Source organism: Ailuropoda melanoleuca, chromosome 3, assembly GCF_002007445.2.
Source record: "Ailuropoda melanoleuca isolate Jingjing chromosome 3, ASM200744v2, whole genome shotgun sequence".
In the NCBI taxonomy this organism is placed as follows: domain Eukaryota; kingdom Metazoa; phylum Chordata; class Mammalia; order Carnivora; family Ursidae; genus Ailuropoda; species Ailuropoda melanoleuca.
In genome coordinates, this window is record NC_048220.1 from 925,322 (window position 1) to 941,140 (window position 15,819).

The 15,819-nt window shown below is 34.0% G+C and overlaps 1 protein-coding gene across 1 annotated transcript; it reads left to right on the forward strand.

The window, feature by feature from the left end:
• Positions 1-210: 210 nt before the first annotated feature.
• Positions 211-1,176, forward strand: LOC100479132 (olfactory receptor 14C36). Its single transcript, XM_002930262.2, has one exon. The coding sequence runs from the start codon at positions 211-213 to the stop codon at positions 1,174-1,176; it is 966 nt and encodes a 321-aa protein (XP_002930308.2).
• Positions 1,177-15,819: the final 14,643 nt, after the last annotated feature.

Here is a 15,819-nt window from a genome sequence, read left to right on the forward strand (position 1 = left end):
GAATAAAATAATATGTACAAATAATAATATCTTGTAGACTAAAGGAGGACCACCTAATTTTCTTTCAAAAATATTAGGAGTTTCAATATAGGTTAGAATTAGGTAGGGGTAAAGACTAAAATATTTAAGAACCATATTTCCATAATTTGATTCTTCATGAGCTCAAGACTTCACTTCTTACTTTCCAGGTACAAATTGCATTACCCACAGATGCTAAATTCCACAATAATGATGGGATTTCTCCTCATGGGGTTTTCTGATGTATGGGAACTACAGGTTTTCCATGCCATAACCTTCTTTCTGATGTATACAGTGACTCTGATGGGGAACATTCTCATTGTTACTGTCACCACCCTTGACAGGAGTCTTCACACACCCATGTACTTCTTCCTCAGGAATCTATCCATCTTGGATGCCTGCTACATTTCTGTAACCGTTCCTAACTCATGCATCGATTCCCTGCTTGACAGCAACACCATTTCAAAGGCTGGGTGTGTAGCTCAGGTCTTCCTAGTGGTTTTCTTTGTATATGTGGAGCTTCTGTTTCTGACTATCATGGCCCATGACCGTCATGTGGCTATCTGCCACCCCCTTCACTACCCTGTGATCATGAACCCTCAAATCTGCATCCAAATGACTCTGGCTTCCATACTCGGTGGTCTCATCTATGCAGGTGTGCACACTGGCAACACATTCCGGCTGCCCTTCTGTCAATCCAATGTGATTCATCAGTTTTTTTGTGATATCCCCTCTCTGCTAAAGCTCTCCTGCTCTGACACCTTCAGCAATGAGATGGTGACCATTGTCTCTGGTCTGGGGATTGGTGGTAGCTGTTTCATCTTCATCATCAGGTCTTACATTCACATATTTTCTACTGTTCTCAAGTTTTCAAGTGGAGCAGACAGGAAAAAGGCTTTTTCTACTTGTGTCCCTCACATCCTGGTGGTGTCTGTCTTCCTCAGTTCAGCCTTTTATGTATATTTGAGGCCATCCGAAAACTCTTCCACTATTCAGGACATGGTCCTTTCTGTTTTCTATTCCATAATCCCCCCACTCTTCAACCCTTTTATCTATGGTCTTAGAAATGAGCAAATAAAATATGCCATTAATAAAATGAAGAGAATGTTTATTCAGGAAATGTATAGGAAATTGCTGAGGTTCACCCTAAATTATTGAATAAAATTCATGTTTTCAGCAATAAATTGAGAAATTGATTGGAATTCTATCAATATAACTGACATTAATATATAATGTCATTAAAATATATCATTTATCAATATAATTTCCCTTCTGAAGTGCTGACTTAACTGAATATGCCACTGGTAAAGGATCTGGTATTATGAATAAGAAATCCCTATTCATGCTTTGACAACTTAAGAACACTCGCTAAAAATTTTAGTCTAAAAAGACAAAAAAGTTATCCTTAGAAGTAACTTATATTAAGCTGCTGTTTTGTATTTATTCACAATTTAAATATTTAAAAACCTAGTATTAAACAGTAGTATAGAAGAAATAGTCACAATCATTCAAAAATAAATATGAAAATATAGTTTTTTTTCTGAATACCACTATATATGAATGCAGTGTAGCTATGAAAGGAGAAGAGAATTTGGCAGGAATATAGAGTCATGTATGAGAGGATCAGAAATATTTTATACAACTTGTTCATATGGCAAGGGAAATAAAGATACATTATACTTGTCATCAGACCAAAGTTTTGCTAAAAAATATTTTCAAGTGGCTTAGGAATACATTTACTTGCTTATGCTTTAAACATTATTTGCTAGATTGATTACAGTAATATACAAATTTTATCTCCCCACTTATCATCATATGCTTCTCCATACATCCATTAAGACCACTAAGAAGTGAATATAATGCTACTTTGCTTTCTGCTACTGTCATCTAAAATATTTATATTTTTTGTCAATATTATCAGCCATTATATGGTTGATTATGCTGCAAGAATTAGCAACCTCAGAGTTTTAGTAGCTTAATGGAACAAAGCTTTACCTCTAGCTCATAGCCTATGCCAAATGGCAGCCAACGGGGCTCTCTGAATTGGATACATTTGACAGAGACATTGAAAATAAGAATTCAGTCGCATTGAAGTATGAGTTTTAAAAAATTACTTTAAAAAATGCAAATAGAACAGGTGGAAGTGTTCTCCAATCAGAAGCCATGTGACTACCACTGACCTGAAAATATCAGCTTTGTGGATTCTTTCATAAATATGGATATAATTTAAAGTAACTCTGGACGCCTTCCAGGAGGATTTTGACTTCCACAGTGGAGAAACATGAGGTCTCAAGGAGACAAACATATAACAAATATTAAAAAGAATCCAGGTATGCATTTTGAAAACAGGTTTTAATAGTAAACAATGTAAGCTATATATTTGAAAAGAGATTCAAACATATATTTTGACCTCAAGGAGAATCACAATACCAAAGATATGGCATTCATGCAAAAAGAAATTTTTTAAAGATTTTATTTATTTATTTGACAGAGATAGAGACAGCCAGTGAGAGAGGGAACACAAGCAGGGGGGAGTGGGAGAGGAAGAAGCAGGCTCATAGCGGAGGAGCCTGATGTGGGGCTCGATCCCATAACGCCGGGTTCACGCCCTGAGCCGAAGGCAAACGCTTAAACGCTGTGCCACCCAGGCGCCCCAGAAATTTTGACTTATATAGGAAAACAAAGAGAGTCATGGCAGAATTTTTACTGTTTTAAAAAACAAAATAATTTTAAGTATGGGAAAACAGAATACCATAGTCAAGACTCAGTCACAGGGAGCAAGAAAATGTAGAAAAGTGCACACCAGCTCTTTATGTCTCTACCAGTCATTTTTGCTCACACTTTATTGGCCAAATAAGTCACATGGCCACACTTGCTGTCAAAGGGAGAGGTGGGCAATACACAAACTCTGAGAAGGGGAAATGAACAATAATGCCATTAAGTATGAGAAATGATTTATATCTCCTAATTGAAAGGATGAAATGTGAGATTCTGAATGCCTGTTGTCCATGCAGTTATCATTAGCATTATGATCACTGTACATATTCTAAGCCATCACATCATAACAAAATTTTTCAAAGCATAATGAGAGCAACAGAAAGTAGCATGAATTGTACAAAACCTTTTAATGCATTATCTTATCAACTCTTCAATAACCTCATGTAACTGATAATGTTCCCACATTGTACAGATTAGTGTCTTGGTTTAGAAATATATGAGTTTGTCTATTTTCTATAGTATTTATTTATGCTTTAATTTCTATGGTTTTCTTCCTACTTTGGGCTCAGTTTGTACTTAAAAAATAGTCTTTGAGTCCTAAACTGAGGTTATTTGATATAGACAGAGTTAATACTATAAGGTTCCCTCCAAATTCTGATTTTGTTGAGTAACACAAGTTTTGCTATGTTGTGTTACATTTCTGTATTTATAAGATTTTACTGATTTCAAATTTGATTTTATTTTGTCCTATAGGTTATAAGAGTGTGCTGTTTCATTGCCAAATGTTGACTCTTTCCAAATATTATTTTGTTATTAATTTCTAGTTTTATTTCATTGTGATTAAAAAATATATTTTGTGTGATTTCAATGCTCTCAAAAATTTTATGACTTGTTCTTTGACTTAACATATGATATATCTTGGAGAAGGTTGCAGGCATCTTTGAGAAAAATGTATATTTGCTGCTGTTGGGTAGAATGTTCTATATATGCTCATTAAGTACATTTAGTCTATAGTGGTGTTCATGTTCATGTTATTCATTTACCTATTGATTCTTTGTACAAATGATCTATTAGAACTTAATATCATGGCCTGGGAATATTTTAAACAGCTCAAGACTTCACTCTCTGAGTCCTTGGGTTTTCTCTCTACTTCATTTGGAATAAATAAACTGACTTTGGAATAGAGTATAGTTTTCAGCTGGAGTTTCACAAAATTCAAGTAATCTAAAAGCCTGTTTGTTGTCATTGTTGTTGTATAAAATGTCTGTTCCTGCACAGTGTATGAACTTCAAAAGACCATCTTCATTTCTGATGCCAACTGAAAGTTTGTGGGTCCCCCAAACCATTCTCAGATTCAGTAATTTGTTATAAATACTCACAGAATTCAGAAAATCCTTTAGCCAATGATTATGTTTTATTACAGCAAAAGCGATACAGATCCGAATTAGCCAAGGGATACAATATTTCAAGTTGCCCAAAGATCCAGAAAACAAATAAATGTATGAGGCTGGAAATTTGAAGGGCTTATAAGTTACAATACAGGATCTGAGGGCAAAAGGCAAACATTCCTTTAAGAAAGGCTAATCCATTACTGAATAGTTCCCTTTAGTCCATGCTGGCCGGGAAAATAACATCTTTAAAAATTCACAGCTTTTCTGAAACAAGAAAACATAGGAAACTTGAACAGACTGATAACCAGTTAAGGAATTGAATCAGTAATCAAAAATTTCCCAACAAACAGAAGTCCAGGGCTGGATGGCTTCACAAATGAATTCTACAAAACATTTAAAAAACATTTAAACAAATTCTTCTCTGACTATTCCAAAATATAGAAATCAAAAGAAAACTTCCAAACTCATTCCAAGAGGCCAACATTACCTTGATACCAAAACCAGACAAGGACCCCACTGAAAAACAGAACTACAGGCCAACAGCCCAGATGAACATGTATGCAAAGATTCTCAACAAAATACTAGCAAATTGATCCAACAGAACATTAAAGGAATCATTCATCATGATCGAATGGGATTTATTCCTAGTATTCAAGGGTGATCCAATATTCACAAATCAATCAAGGTGATACACCACATTAATAAACAAAAGGATAAGAACCATATAATAATTTTAATACAGAAAAAACATTTTTTAAATATTTTATTTATTTATTTATTTGACAGAGAGAGACAGCCAGCGAGAGAGGGAACACAAGCAGGGGGAGTGGGAGAGGAACAAGCAGTCTTAGTGGAGGATCCTGATGTGGGGCTCGATCCCAGAATGCTGGGATCACACCCTGAGCTGAAGGCAGACACTTAACCACTGCACTACCCAGGCGCCCCCAGAAAAAACATTTGACAAAGTACAACACTCATTCATGATGGAAGCCTTTGAAAAAGAGTGTAAGAGGGGACTTACATCAACATAATAAAGTCCATATACAAAAAACCCACAGCTGATACCATCCTCAATGGGGAACAAATGAGAGTTTTTTGCTTTTTCCTCATGGTCAGGAACAAGACAGTGATATCCATTCTCAACAATGCTATTTAACATAATACTGGAAATTGTAATCACAACAGTCAGAAACCACAAAGAAATAAAAGACATCCAAATTGGTAAAAAGAAGTCAAATTTTCATCATTTATGGTGACATGATACTCTATATAGAAAACCTAAAATACTCCACCAAAAAAATTGCTAGAACTGATACATGAATCCTAGAGTTGCAGTGTATAAAATCAATATACAGGAATCTGTTTGATATCTATACACCAATAATGAGGCAGCCAAAAGGTAAATCAAGGTATCAATCCCATTCATAATTGTGCCAAAAACCATAAGATACATAGAAATAAACCTAACCAAAAAGGTAAAATATCTGTACTCTGAAAGTCATAACACTGATGAAAGTAATTGAAGACGACAAAAGAAATGGGGGGAAAAAACATTAAATGCTCATGGATTAGAAGAACAAATATTGCTAAAATGTTTATATTATGAGTGCAATCTACACATCTAAAGCAATGCCCATCAAAATGCCACAAGCATTTTTTCACAGAGATAGAACAAGCAATCCTAAAATTTATATGGAACCACCAAAGTCCCCAAATAGCCAAAACAATCTTGAAAAAGCAAAGTAAAGCTGGAGGCATCTCATTTCTAGACCTCAAGTTATATTACAAAGCCGTAGTGGTCAAGACAGTATGGTAATGGCACAAAATAGAAAAAGAGATCAGTAGAACAGAATAGAAAATCTGGAAATGATCTCTCAACTATATGGTCAACTGCTATTTGACAAAGCAGGAAAGAATACCCAATGGAAAAAAAGACAGTCTCTTCAATAAATGGTGCTGGGAAAATTGGACAGTCACATGCAGAAGAATTAAACTGGACAACTTTTTTATACCACACACAAAAATAAATTCAAAATGGATGGAAGACCTAAAATATCCCTCAAAATACTAGTGGAGAACACAGGCAGCAACGTCTTTGACATCTGTCATAGCACCTTACTTCTAGGTATGTCTCTTGAGGCAAGGGAAACAAAAGCAAAAATAAGCTATTAGGACTTCAGCAGAATAAAAATCTTCTACACAGCAAAGGGAACAATCAACAATGCTAAAAGACAACCAGCAGAATGGGAGATGATATTTGCAAATGACGTATCTGGTAAAGGGTTAGTTTCTAAAGCTCACACACACACACACACACACACACACACACACACATATATATATATATATATATATATATATATATATATATAAACTCAGCACCCAAAAAACAGATAAGCCAGTTAAAAATGGGCAGAGGACATGAGTAGACATTTTTTCAGAGAAGACATCCAGAGGGCTAACAGACACATGAAAAGATGCTCAACATCATTCATCATCAGGGAAATACAAATCAAAAATAGAATGAATCAGAATGGCTAAAATTGGGGCACCTGGGTGGCACAGCGGTTAGGCGTCTGCCTTCGGCTCAGGGCGTGATCCCGGCATTCTGGGATCGAGCCCCACATCAGGCTCTTCTGCTGTGAGCCTGCTTCTTCCTCTCCCACTCCCCCTGCTTGTGTTCCCTCTCTCGCTGGCTGTCTCTATCTCTGTCAAATAAATAAATAAAATCTTAAAAAAAAAAAAAGAATGGCTAAAATTAGCAACACAGGAAACAACAGGTGTTTACAAGGATGTGGAGAAAGGGGAGCCCTCTTACACTGTTGGTGGGAATGCAAACTGGTGCAGCCACTCTGGAAAACAGTATGGAAGTTGTTCAAAAAGTTGAAAATACAACTACATTTTGATCCAGCAATTACACTACTAGGTATTTGACCAGAGAATACAAAAATACTAATTACATTCACCTTGATGGTTACAGCAGCATTGTCAACAATAGCCAAATTATGGAAAAAAATCAAATGTACATTGAGTGATGAATGGGTAAAAAAAGATGTGATGTGTATATACAATGGTATATTACTCAGCCATCAAAAATGAAATATTGCATTCACAATGACATGTATTGAGCTACAGTGTATTATGCTAAGTGAAATAACTCAGGGAGAGGCAAAGCCATATGATTTCACTCATAGGTGAAATTTAAGAAACAAAACATACAGACAAAAGCTATATGATTTCACTCATATGTGAATTTTAAGAAACAAAACTGATGAACATGGGGGGGAAGAGAGAGAGAGAGGGAAATAAACCATAAAAGACTCTTAACTATAGAGAAGAAACTGAGGGTTGAAGGAGGGACATGTGGGTGGGATAGGCTAGATGGATGATGGGTATTCAGGAACATATTTGTTATCATGAGAAAAATAGGAGAAATATGAGCTTTACGATTCAGATAGATACAGCAAAAAAACTCCTGTTTTTCAGAGAAATAATCATCTAACTAGAAAAACCAAATCAACAGATCCTTTTAGTAGCCTAAAAAGAGGGTTCATAAAGATCAGTATACAAAATTCCTTAGCATTTCCTTTACACCAGCAATGGTGATTTCAGGAAAATAAAATACTATTTACAATAAAAAGTTAGTATAAAATAAATATTTCAATGTAATTTACAATACAAAAAATATCCTATAGGAGAAAATAAAGATGTGCAAGATGACTAGAAGAAATAGGCATTCTCTGTTCAAGGATGGCATTACAATATTTTAACAATGCCAATTCTCTTTCATATATATTTTCATATTTATTTTACACATCTAATATTAGTGTTAAATCATAACAGCATACAAAGAAACCATTGGGACAGTATTGATCTCAAAAACTGACTTAGAGTATATAGAATCTTAAAATCTGATAAAGGAAAAATTATATATTAAAAGGACAAAAATTACTATGACCTTGAGTAGAGAAAACTTGCTCAGTACTCAGAGAAAAATAAATTTAGGATCCTATTTTAAAAAATACAGAAAATTGATCCCTTTTGATTAAAGATTTCAATAAGGAATGCTATATATGTAATTATTTGAACATAACATAAAATAATCTACTTCTTATAAGGAATGGACAGATTTCTTCAACAAAAGATTAAGGAAATATTATTTAATTACATTAAAATTACGAACATTTATCTAGTAAAAGACATCATGGCCAAAGTTAACACAATGATACAGATTGAAAGAAGATAATTTACTTGCCTAAAACAAACAAAACAATAGAATCTAAAATGTTTAAGAAGTGTCTACATATCATTGAAAAGACCTCAATTTAACTAAAAATCAAGGAAATAAAATTTAGATAACAATGAAGTACCACTGTGTTAAATAGAATAGCAAAACTCCAGAGGCTGAATAATGTTAAATGGTGCAATGAAGGGGGGCATATAAAATTTTTCTCAATTGCCAATTGTAACATAATTGGACGTTGGCATCTTTGGGTACAATCTACTGGTATCAGTTAATTTATATTTAAGATTTGGCAATTGTGCTCATGGTCATTTATACAAAAATAAATTCTCAGAAATACCTGAATAATGGAAATAATGCAAATAACTTCAAATTTGCTTCCAGTTATGAATAACAGGTTCCCCAAAGTCTGTGATTTAATCACAAATTTATTTACTTTTTAATAAAAATGCCTAGATTTAAGCAGTTTGTGATGGGAGATAAAATTTAAGCATTTCCTAAGAAATCTTAGATTAAATAAAATAAACAATAGATGACATCTTCAAGGACATCAAGAATTGTTTTCAAGCCATAGAAATAAAAAACAAGGTAATATTGTAATAAATAAATTAAGCAATGATTTCAAGTAGGTACTTTGATGTATGGAAATGTGATAAATATTAAATGGCATTATGAATCACTGTAGAAAGACAGTCCAATGCAAGATATAATTTTGTGGATTAGGAAAATCCATATAAAAATATGAAATTATACTATCATTTTGCTTTCCCAAAAGATATGTTAATGACTTTAAAGACAATTCACTGAAGAGGATATCTGAATGCCCAGTAAATACATGAGACAAATACCCATATCAGTAAAAACAAAATGCATATTAATGTAAGAATGAAAAACAATCGCTCACAAATAGGTTCACAAAAGTTTGTTTCTTTAAGATTTATTTTATTTACTTTAGAGAGAGAGAAAGAGAGCATGATTTGGGGCAGACGGAGAGAGAGACTCTCAAGCAGACTCCCCATCAAACAAGGAGCCTGACTTGGGGCTCAATCCCTGGACACTGAGATCATGATTTGAGCCGAAATTAAGAGCCAGCCACTTAATCAATTGACCCACCCAGGCAACTCTAGGTTCATAAAAGTTAAAAAAAAAAAAGCAGTAACAAATGATTTTGACAATGTAGTGAGAGAAAATGTTTTTTTTCTTTGCATTGCTAGTGAAAATATAAAACCCTACCAAATTTTCTTGCATACAGTTGGATGGTATTTTTGGAAACCCAGACATCTTCCTTTTCGGATATTGTTTCTATCCTATATAATTCTTTGGTGGAGAACATTATTAACAAAATGAAGGGTTACTTAGAAGCTGAAGTCAATATTAAATGAGCAGCAGATTCATAAGGAAGTAATGGTTTGGAAATGAACATGATAAATATGAGTTGCAGAAGGAATGTCAAAATAATATAAATAGCAGGCATTTGGTAGCATCTGGAATTTAGGGAAAAATCTATTAAACGAAGATATATAGATGCAGTGATCATAAACATGAACCAAAGAAAATGAAAAGAACAACTCTGAAAACTTGGGGGAGTCTGATTATCCACGGAGGAAAAATTAACCAGGCACATAATATTTGGAGATAATGACAAGATAACAACTACTAGAATCTGAATAGAGTAACCACAAATAGCAAGCGTTCAAATAAGAAAAGGAAAAGAAATTAAAATTGTGTTGAAATCTCCAGCGCAGAAATCTCAAGTCAAATGACTCCTCAAATAGAAGCACTTGAATAGTCAATTTGGAAATAATAGTGAATTTTAAAAGAGTTCTATTTAGAGGTAATAAAGCCCAAATCTCAATGAGTATCTCTATTCATTTTATTTTAGAATCAGGAAACCAATTGCCTGTTTGTCACATGTCCATCTTGTGGAGTTAGTAGTGAAATATTTTGAAATTATGAAAATAATTTTAAAAGGCAATTGCAAATAGAGTCATCAATATATGAATGAGCCAAGAGATACAGGGAGAAAAATAAGGGGGTTATACTATTAATCTAGGATGTAACTGCATTTTATTTTGATCACAAATATTAATAAGACTAACATAATATAATAAAAATATTATTATTAAAAAAAGATCCACACTTTCAAAATAGAGAACTAATTTTATATGAGGCCTTAGGAGAAAAAAGTAGGTAATAACATACATTACTATAATTAAAGACTAGGGACTGGATAACCTGGAGGGATTGCAAATTGAAATCACAGATGACTTAGCAAGATGTGTTAGTAGGTTTTCTCTAGAAATTTAAATGTTTTCAGTTGCTTAGTAAGTAGTTCCATATATCCCTAGAAACATCTAGAAGGTAAGTCCAAGGAAGATGGTATATATTTTGAACTGTCCTTCTGGAGTTCAGTAAGCTGGAACTACATGTCCTTCAAAAGTTACGTATTAGAAGTTTTGTTACTTTGACGTTCTCCAAATAGAGAGGTAATTTTCCAAGTTTACCTGCAACTTATATTTTTATATTATCTGTAAAATTAGAATAATGTATTTCTTATATTTAATACATGGAATTGTGAATGTTAAGTTAAATATTAACTGCAATGATGCAAAGTTAGTGTAAGATATTATTTAGAGCAATAAAATATATGCTAGTTATGGACCTTTGCAAGACTCCAATGGAGCTACCCTATTCATGTTTTCAATCACTTATGGGAATCTTATGAATTCCACCTGTATGCACACATCTATTGTTTATTCATTCCATAAAAAATAAATATATAGTTTACCAATCAAGAACCAACAATCTGGTAAGGAAGACAAAATATTAAAAAAATAATAATTGTAAGTGAGTAACAGTGGAACTTACTGCAAGTATTTTAAAAAGTGTGATAAGATGTGTACAATAAATGTAATTCTGATCTCATGAACATACCCTGAATGACACTTCCATGAGGAATTCGTAAAAGTTAATATATTCTATCTTATAACAACTCTATGATGTGGGCAGGAGCATAAAACAATCTCAGAGAGGTTAATTAACTTGCCTGATGATGCAAGAGTTAATGGTAGAGCAAGACTGAAAACTCATGTTTATCTGATCTTAAGGTCCACAATATTAGGTTTTTATATAGAACAGAGGTAGATGCCACACATCTTCTGTAAATTTAGCATATGAAAACTTGCTGTCTACAGAATGAAGAAGGAAATAAAGAAAGATGCATGTGCTTCGAAACTTGAAGGACAAACATGATATGATTACAAAGGCAAAGGATTGTGGAACAGAAAATACATTCTTTTTTTAAAGATTTTTAAAACTTGTATTTATTTATTTGAGAGAGAGAGTGGGTGAGAGAGATCATGAGCAGGGCATGGTCAGAGGGAGAAACAGACTTCCCACTGAGCAGAGAGCCTGATGTGGACTGGATCCCTGGACCCTGGGATCATGACCTGAGCTGAAGGCAGAACTTAACCCACTGAGCCACAGAGAAGCCCAGAGGAAAGACATTCTGAGTAAATCCTGAGTATGAATCTGCCTTCAGATTTATGTGTTGTATCTTTGGGATCTCTAAGTAGAAATGTGTGGAGTTGATATTGGGAAACGGAGAACACATGACTTGAAGTAAAGGCTTGAATGACTTTCTGCAATACCTCACAAACAAGATCAATAAGGAGATGCTGCAGAAAATTTGAGACATTTAATGCTTTTGAGAAAAAGAATAATATAATCCAATGGTGCTTTGGGGAAAACCCAAAAGGACTGTGTCAAATGACTGAAAAATAGAAAATAAGATTTATGCATAATGTCAGTGGGTACAGATGCAAATAAGATTTTTTTCCCCTGAAGTACTGATGAAATTTTTCAAAAGATATCAGCAATCCTTTTTGTGAGAAGTGGTTTAATCTTCTATTAGGAGGCAAGGACAGTTTTTGCATGTTGTTTTATACATAAGTGCCTAGTCCTTGTGTCTGGTGGTGGGATCATAATGATCACTCATTGAATGCGTCACATTTAGCACAGAAACGGGCTCAGTGACCCTGATCTGAATTCAAACAAAAAATCTCCTGCTTTTTTTTTCTCCCTTGTTCCTCTCAGTTTCTCTTCAGTCCAAGATTTTTTTTTCCTTTATTATTCACTGCCTTTCAATATTCTATTGTGTGCTGTCTTTACTTAGCCAACGTGACTCCCCTCTTTTCTGCCCACCTCACTCACTTTAATTTCCCTTTTAACCTGTAAGTATATATATCTATATCTATATCTATATCTATCTATCTATCTATCTATCTATCTATCTATCTATCTATCTACATACTGTTTAGCTATAGTTATATTGTATATTTTTCAAGGTATTTGTGGCAATGACTTTTTATTCCAAAATGTGAAGATTTGATGATAATTCATGATGCTAATAAGTTTGTGAGGAAACTATTATACTACACATATAGGGAAATGTTGTGCATTATATCCTTAAGTGCATACCAGTAACATCTATAGCAAGCCTTCATATATTATATATCTAAAAGAGGATGGGAGTATACAGGCTCTATCTCTCCACTTACTAATCTTAAATATTGCAGTGTTCTGTTGATAAATAACAATTCAAAACTGTGTCTTGTAAATAGAGACTCTCTAGTCTTGATTACTCCTACTTTCCCCACACTGTTATTATTCAATGGGTCTCTTGTGGACTAAATGAAAAGATGATTTTGCTTATGTGAAGAGACTGTGAAGAGGCATAGTATTAAAATACACTAGAGTTTGTTAGCACACATGGACTGTAAAATACAGTTAGCAGAAATTGGGATGGCAAATGAGACAATTATAGAGTCAGTTCCTGTCATTTATTAATAATAGAGTCAAGGGCAGCACAGTGCTAAATGATCACAACCCTTCCTAAAGCAATTTCTCTTTCATAAGCTACTCCAAAGAAATTTGATTTATGAGTTTGAACATAGAATGAACTGCAGGATGCCAGAAACATTTCAGTTCCTCCAATGATTCCAGCTGTGTAAGAGGATTGGGTCTTAACAGCAGTATATGGCCCTAATTAAGCAGAAAGATAAATAAGAAGACAATTGGATACAGGTTAAAAAAGAAAGAAAGAAAGAAAGAAAGAAAGAAAGAAAGAAAGAAAGAAAGAAAGAAAGAAAGAAGAAAGAAAGAAAGAAAGAAAGAAAGAAAGAAAGAAAGAAAGAAAGAAAAAGAAAGAAAAGAAAAAGGCTCCTGGTCCATGGAGTTTCTCAGGCTCTGTAGCTTTCTTGGCACTCCTAATCTCCTAATTTAAAGACTAGTTAATTATATAGTGTTGGTCCAACTTGAAAGAGTCAATGAATCTGACATTCTGTGTATAATTCAAGGATGCAGCCCAATTGCTTAAAATCATACCCTGTAGGAAAAAAAAATGACCAAAGTTCTGTTAGAATTAAATTAATCAGACTACTTGGGGGGGGTTCTAAGTCTTCTAAGATTAATATAAGCAGCCCAAGAAAGCTTTTCTCCCGTTGATGCTTGTTCCCCCAGTTCAACAATCCATTTCCACAGCCACAACATAAAGTTTAGTAAATCATTCAGACCAGCACACAATACAGGACTCCTAAACCAATCACCCCCTTTGCAGGAAAGCCAGGGGTAGAGTGGAAAGGAAAACATCTGAACCCCAAAATAAAATCACAATCATTTCCTATAAAAGTATGCCTTGATTCAGTAAGTATCTATTGTATATGACTCATTAAATCTTTTCCTTCATTTAATTTACATCTTAATGAGGAAAAACGAAAAAATCAGATAAATTAGTTTGGTGCCAGATGTGGGAAACACTGAGGAGAATAAAAACAAAATAATATTTAGCGAGAGGACAGAAAGGCTTTATGAAGCAGAAAGCATTTAGGTAAGAACCTGAAAGTGGTGCGTAATTGGTCTAAGGAATAGAGAATGGTCAAAGGGAACAGCCAGTACAAACTCACTGGGTTAGTGCATTCCAAGTGTGTTCCAGAAATGAGGAGGCCAGTGTGGCTGGTGGTAGGTGAGCCAAAGAGTCAGTAGGTAGAGGGGATGAAGGTAAGAGGGTGATAGGGTTCATATTGAGGACACAGAAGATAACATACTCTATTATTTGTGTGCAATCAAGGTAAAAAATCAGGCAAAACATACTTTAGAGATAATTATTAAATTATATGTATCATGTGGGGGGTGATGGACTATGAAAGGATAGGAGGAAATCTTTTGGAAAAAATCCATATTTATACCTGAGTGGTAGCTACATAGGTTCAACCATGTATCAAATTTCATCCATGGTATACTTAAGATGAATTCAGTCAACTCACCTCTATATATGTTATGTATATACATACACACACACATATGTTTCACTTCCATAAGATGTTTGTACAAACATCAGGAGACAACAGCATAATATTGCCATGTTATATTTAAGCCATCCCTAATAAAATTAATACATCTATTTACTGCTGATGTTAAAAGATGAAAAATAAGTATGCAGCAATATTTTATGCCATAGACATTTATTTTATTAACAATTCATTTAAAACATTTTATATAATTAGTTCATATGTAAAATTTACGGTACAACAAATTTTCATAAATAATTTAGCAGGAAAAAAGTGAAACAAAACAAAAAAATAATTTAGCAGCACAGAATATGTTGTAATCAGATTTTATATGTAACATACAATACTTCAATGTAGTATACAATATTATATATATAATGTATACATTCCTTCCGTGTTAAAGTATAGGTAGATTGGTTGAAATACTTTTCAATACATTGAAAAATCAGTGATCTTAATTTCAAAATGTTCACACTTATTTGCATAACATGTTCATTACAGTTTGAGGTATTTCATTTTTACTTTATTATTATTTTTTAAATTTTTTATTATGTTATGTTAGTCACCATACAGTACTTCCTTAGTTTTTGATGCAGAGTGCCATGATTCATTGTTTGCATATAACACCCAGTGCTCCATGCAATATGTACCCTCCTTAATACCCATCACAGGCCTAGACCAATCTCCCAACCCCCTCGCCTCTGAAGCCCTCAATTTGTTTCCCAGAGTCCATAGTCTCTCATGGTCATTCCCCCTTTTGTTAACTCCCCCTTCATTCTTCCCTCCCTTCTCCTACTGATCTCCCTACTATTTCTTATGTTCCACATATGAGTGAAACCATATGATAATTGTCTTTCACTGCTTGACTTATTTCACTTAGCAAAATCTCTTCCAGTCCCACCCATGTTGCTGCAAATGTTAGGTAATCATTCTTTCTGATGCCTGAGTAATATTCCATTGTATATATGGGCCACAACTTCTTAATCCAGTCATCTGTTGAAGGGCATCTCGGCTCCTTCCACAATTTATCTATTGTGGACAATACTGCTATGAACATTGGGGTGCATATGCCCCTTCTATTCATTAGGTCCATATCTTTGGG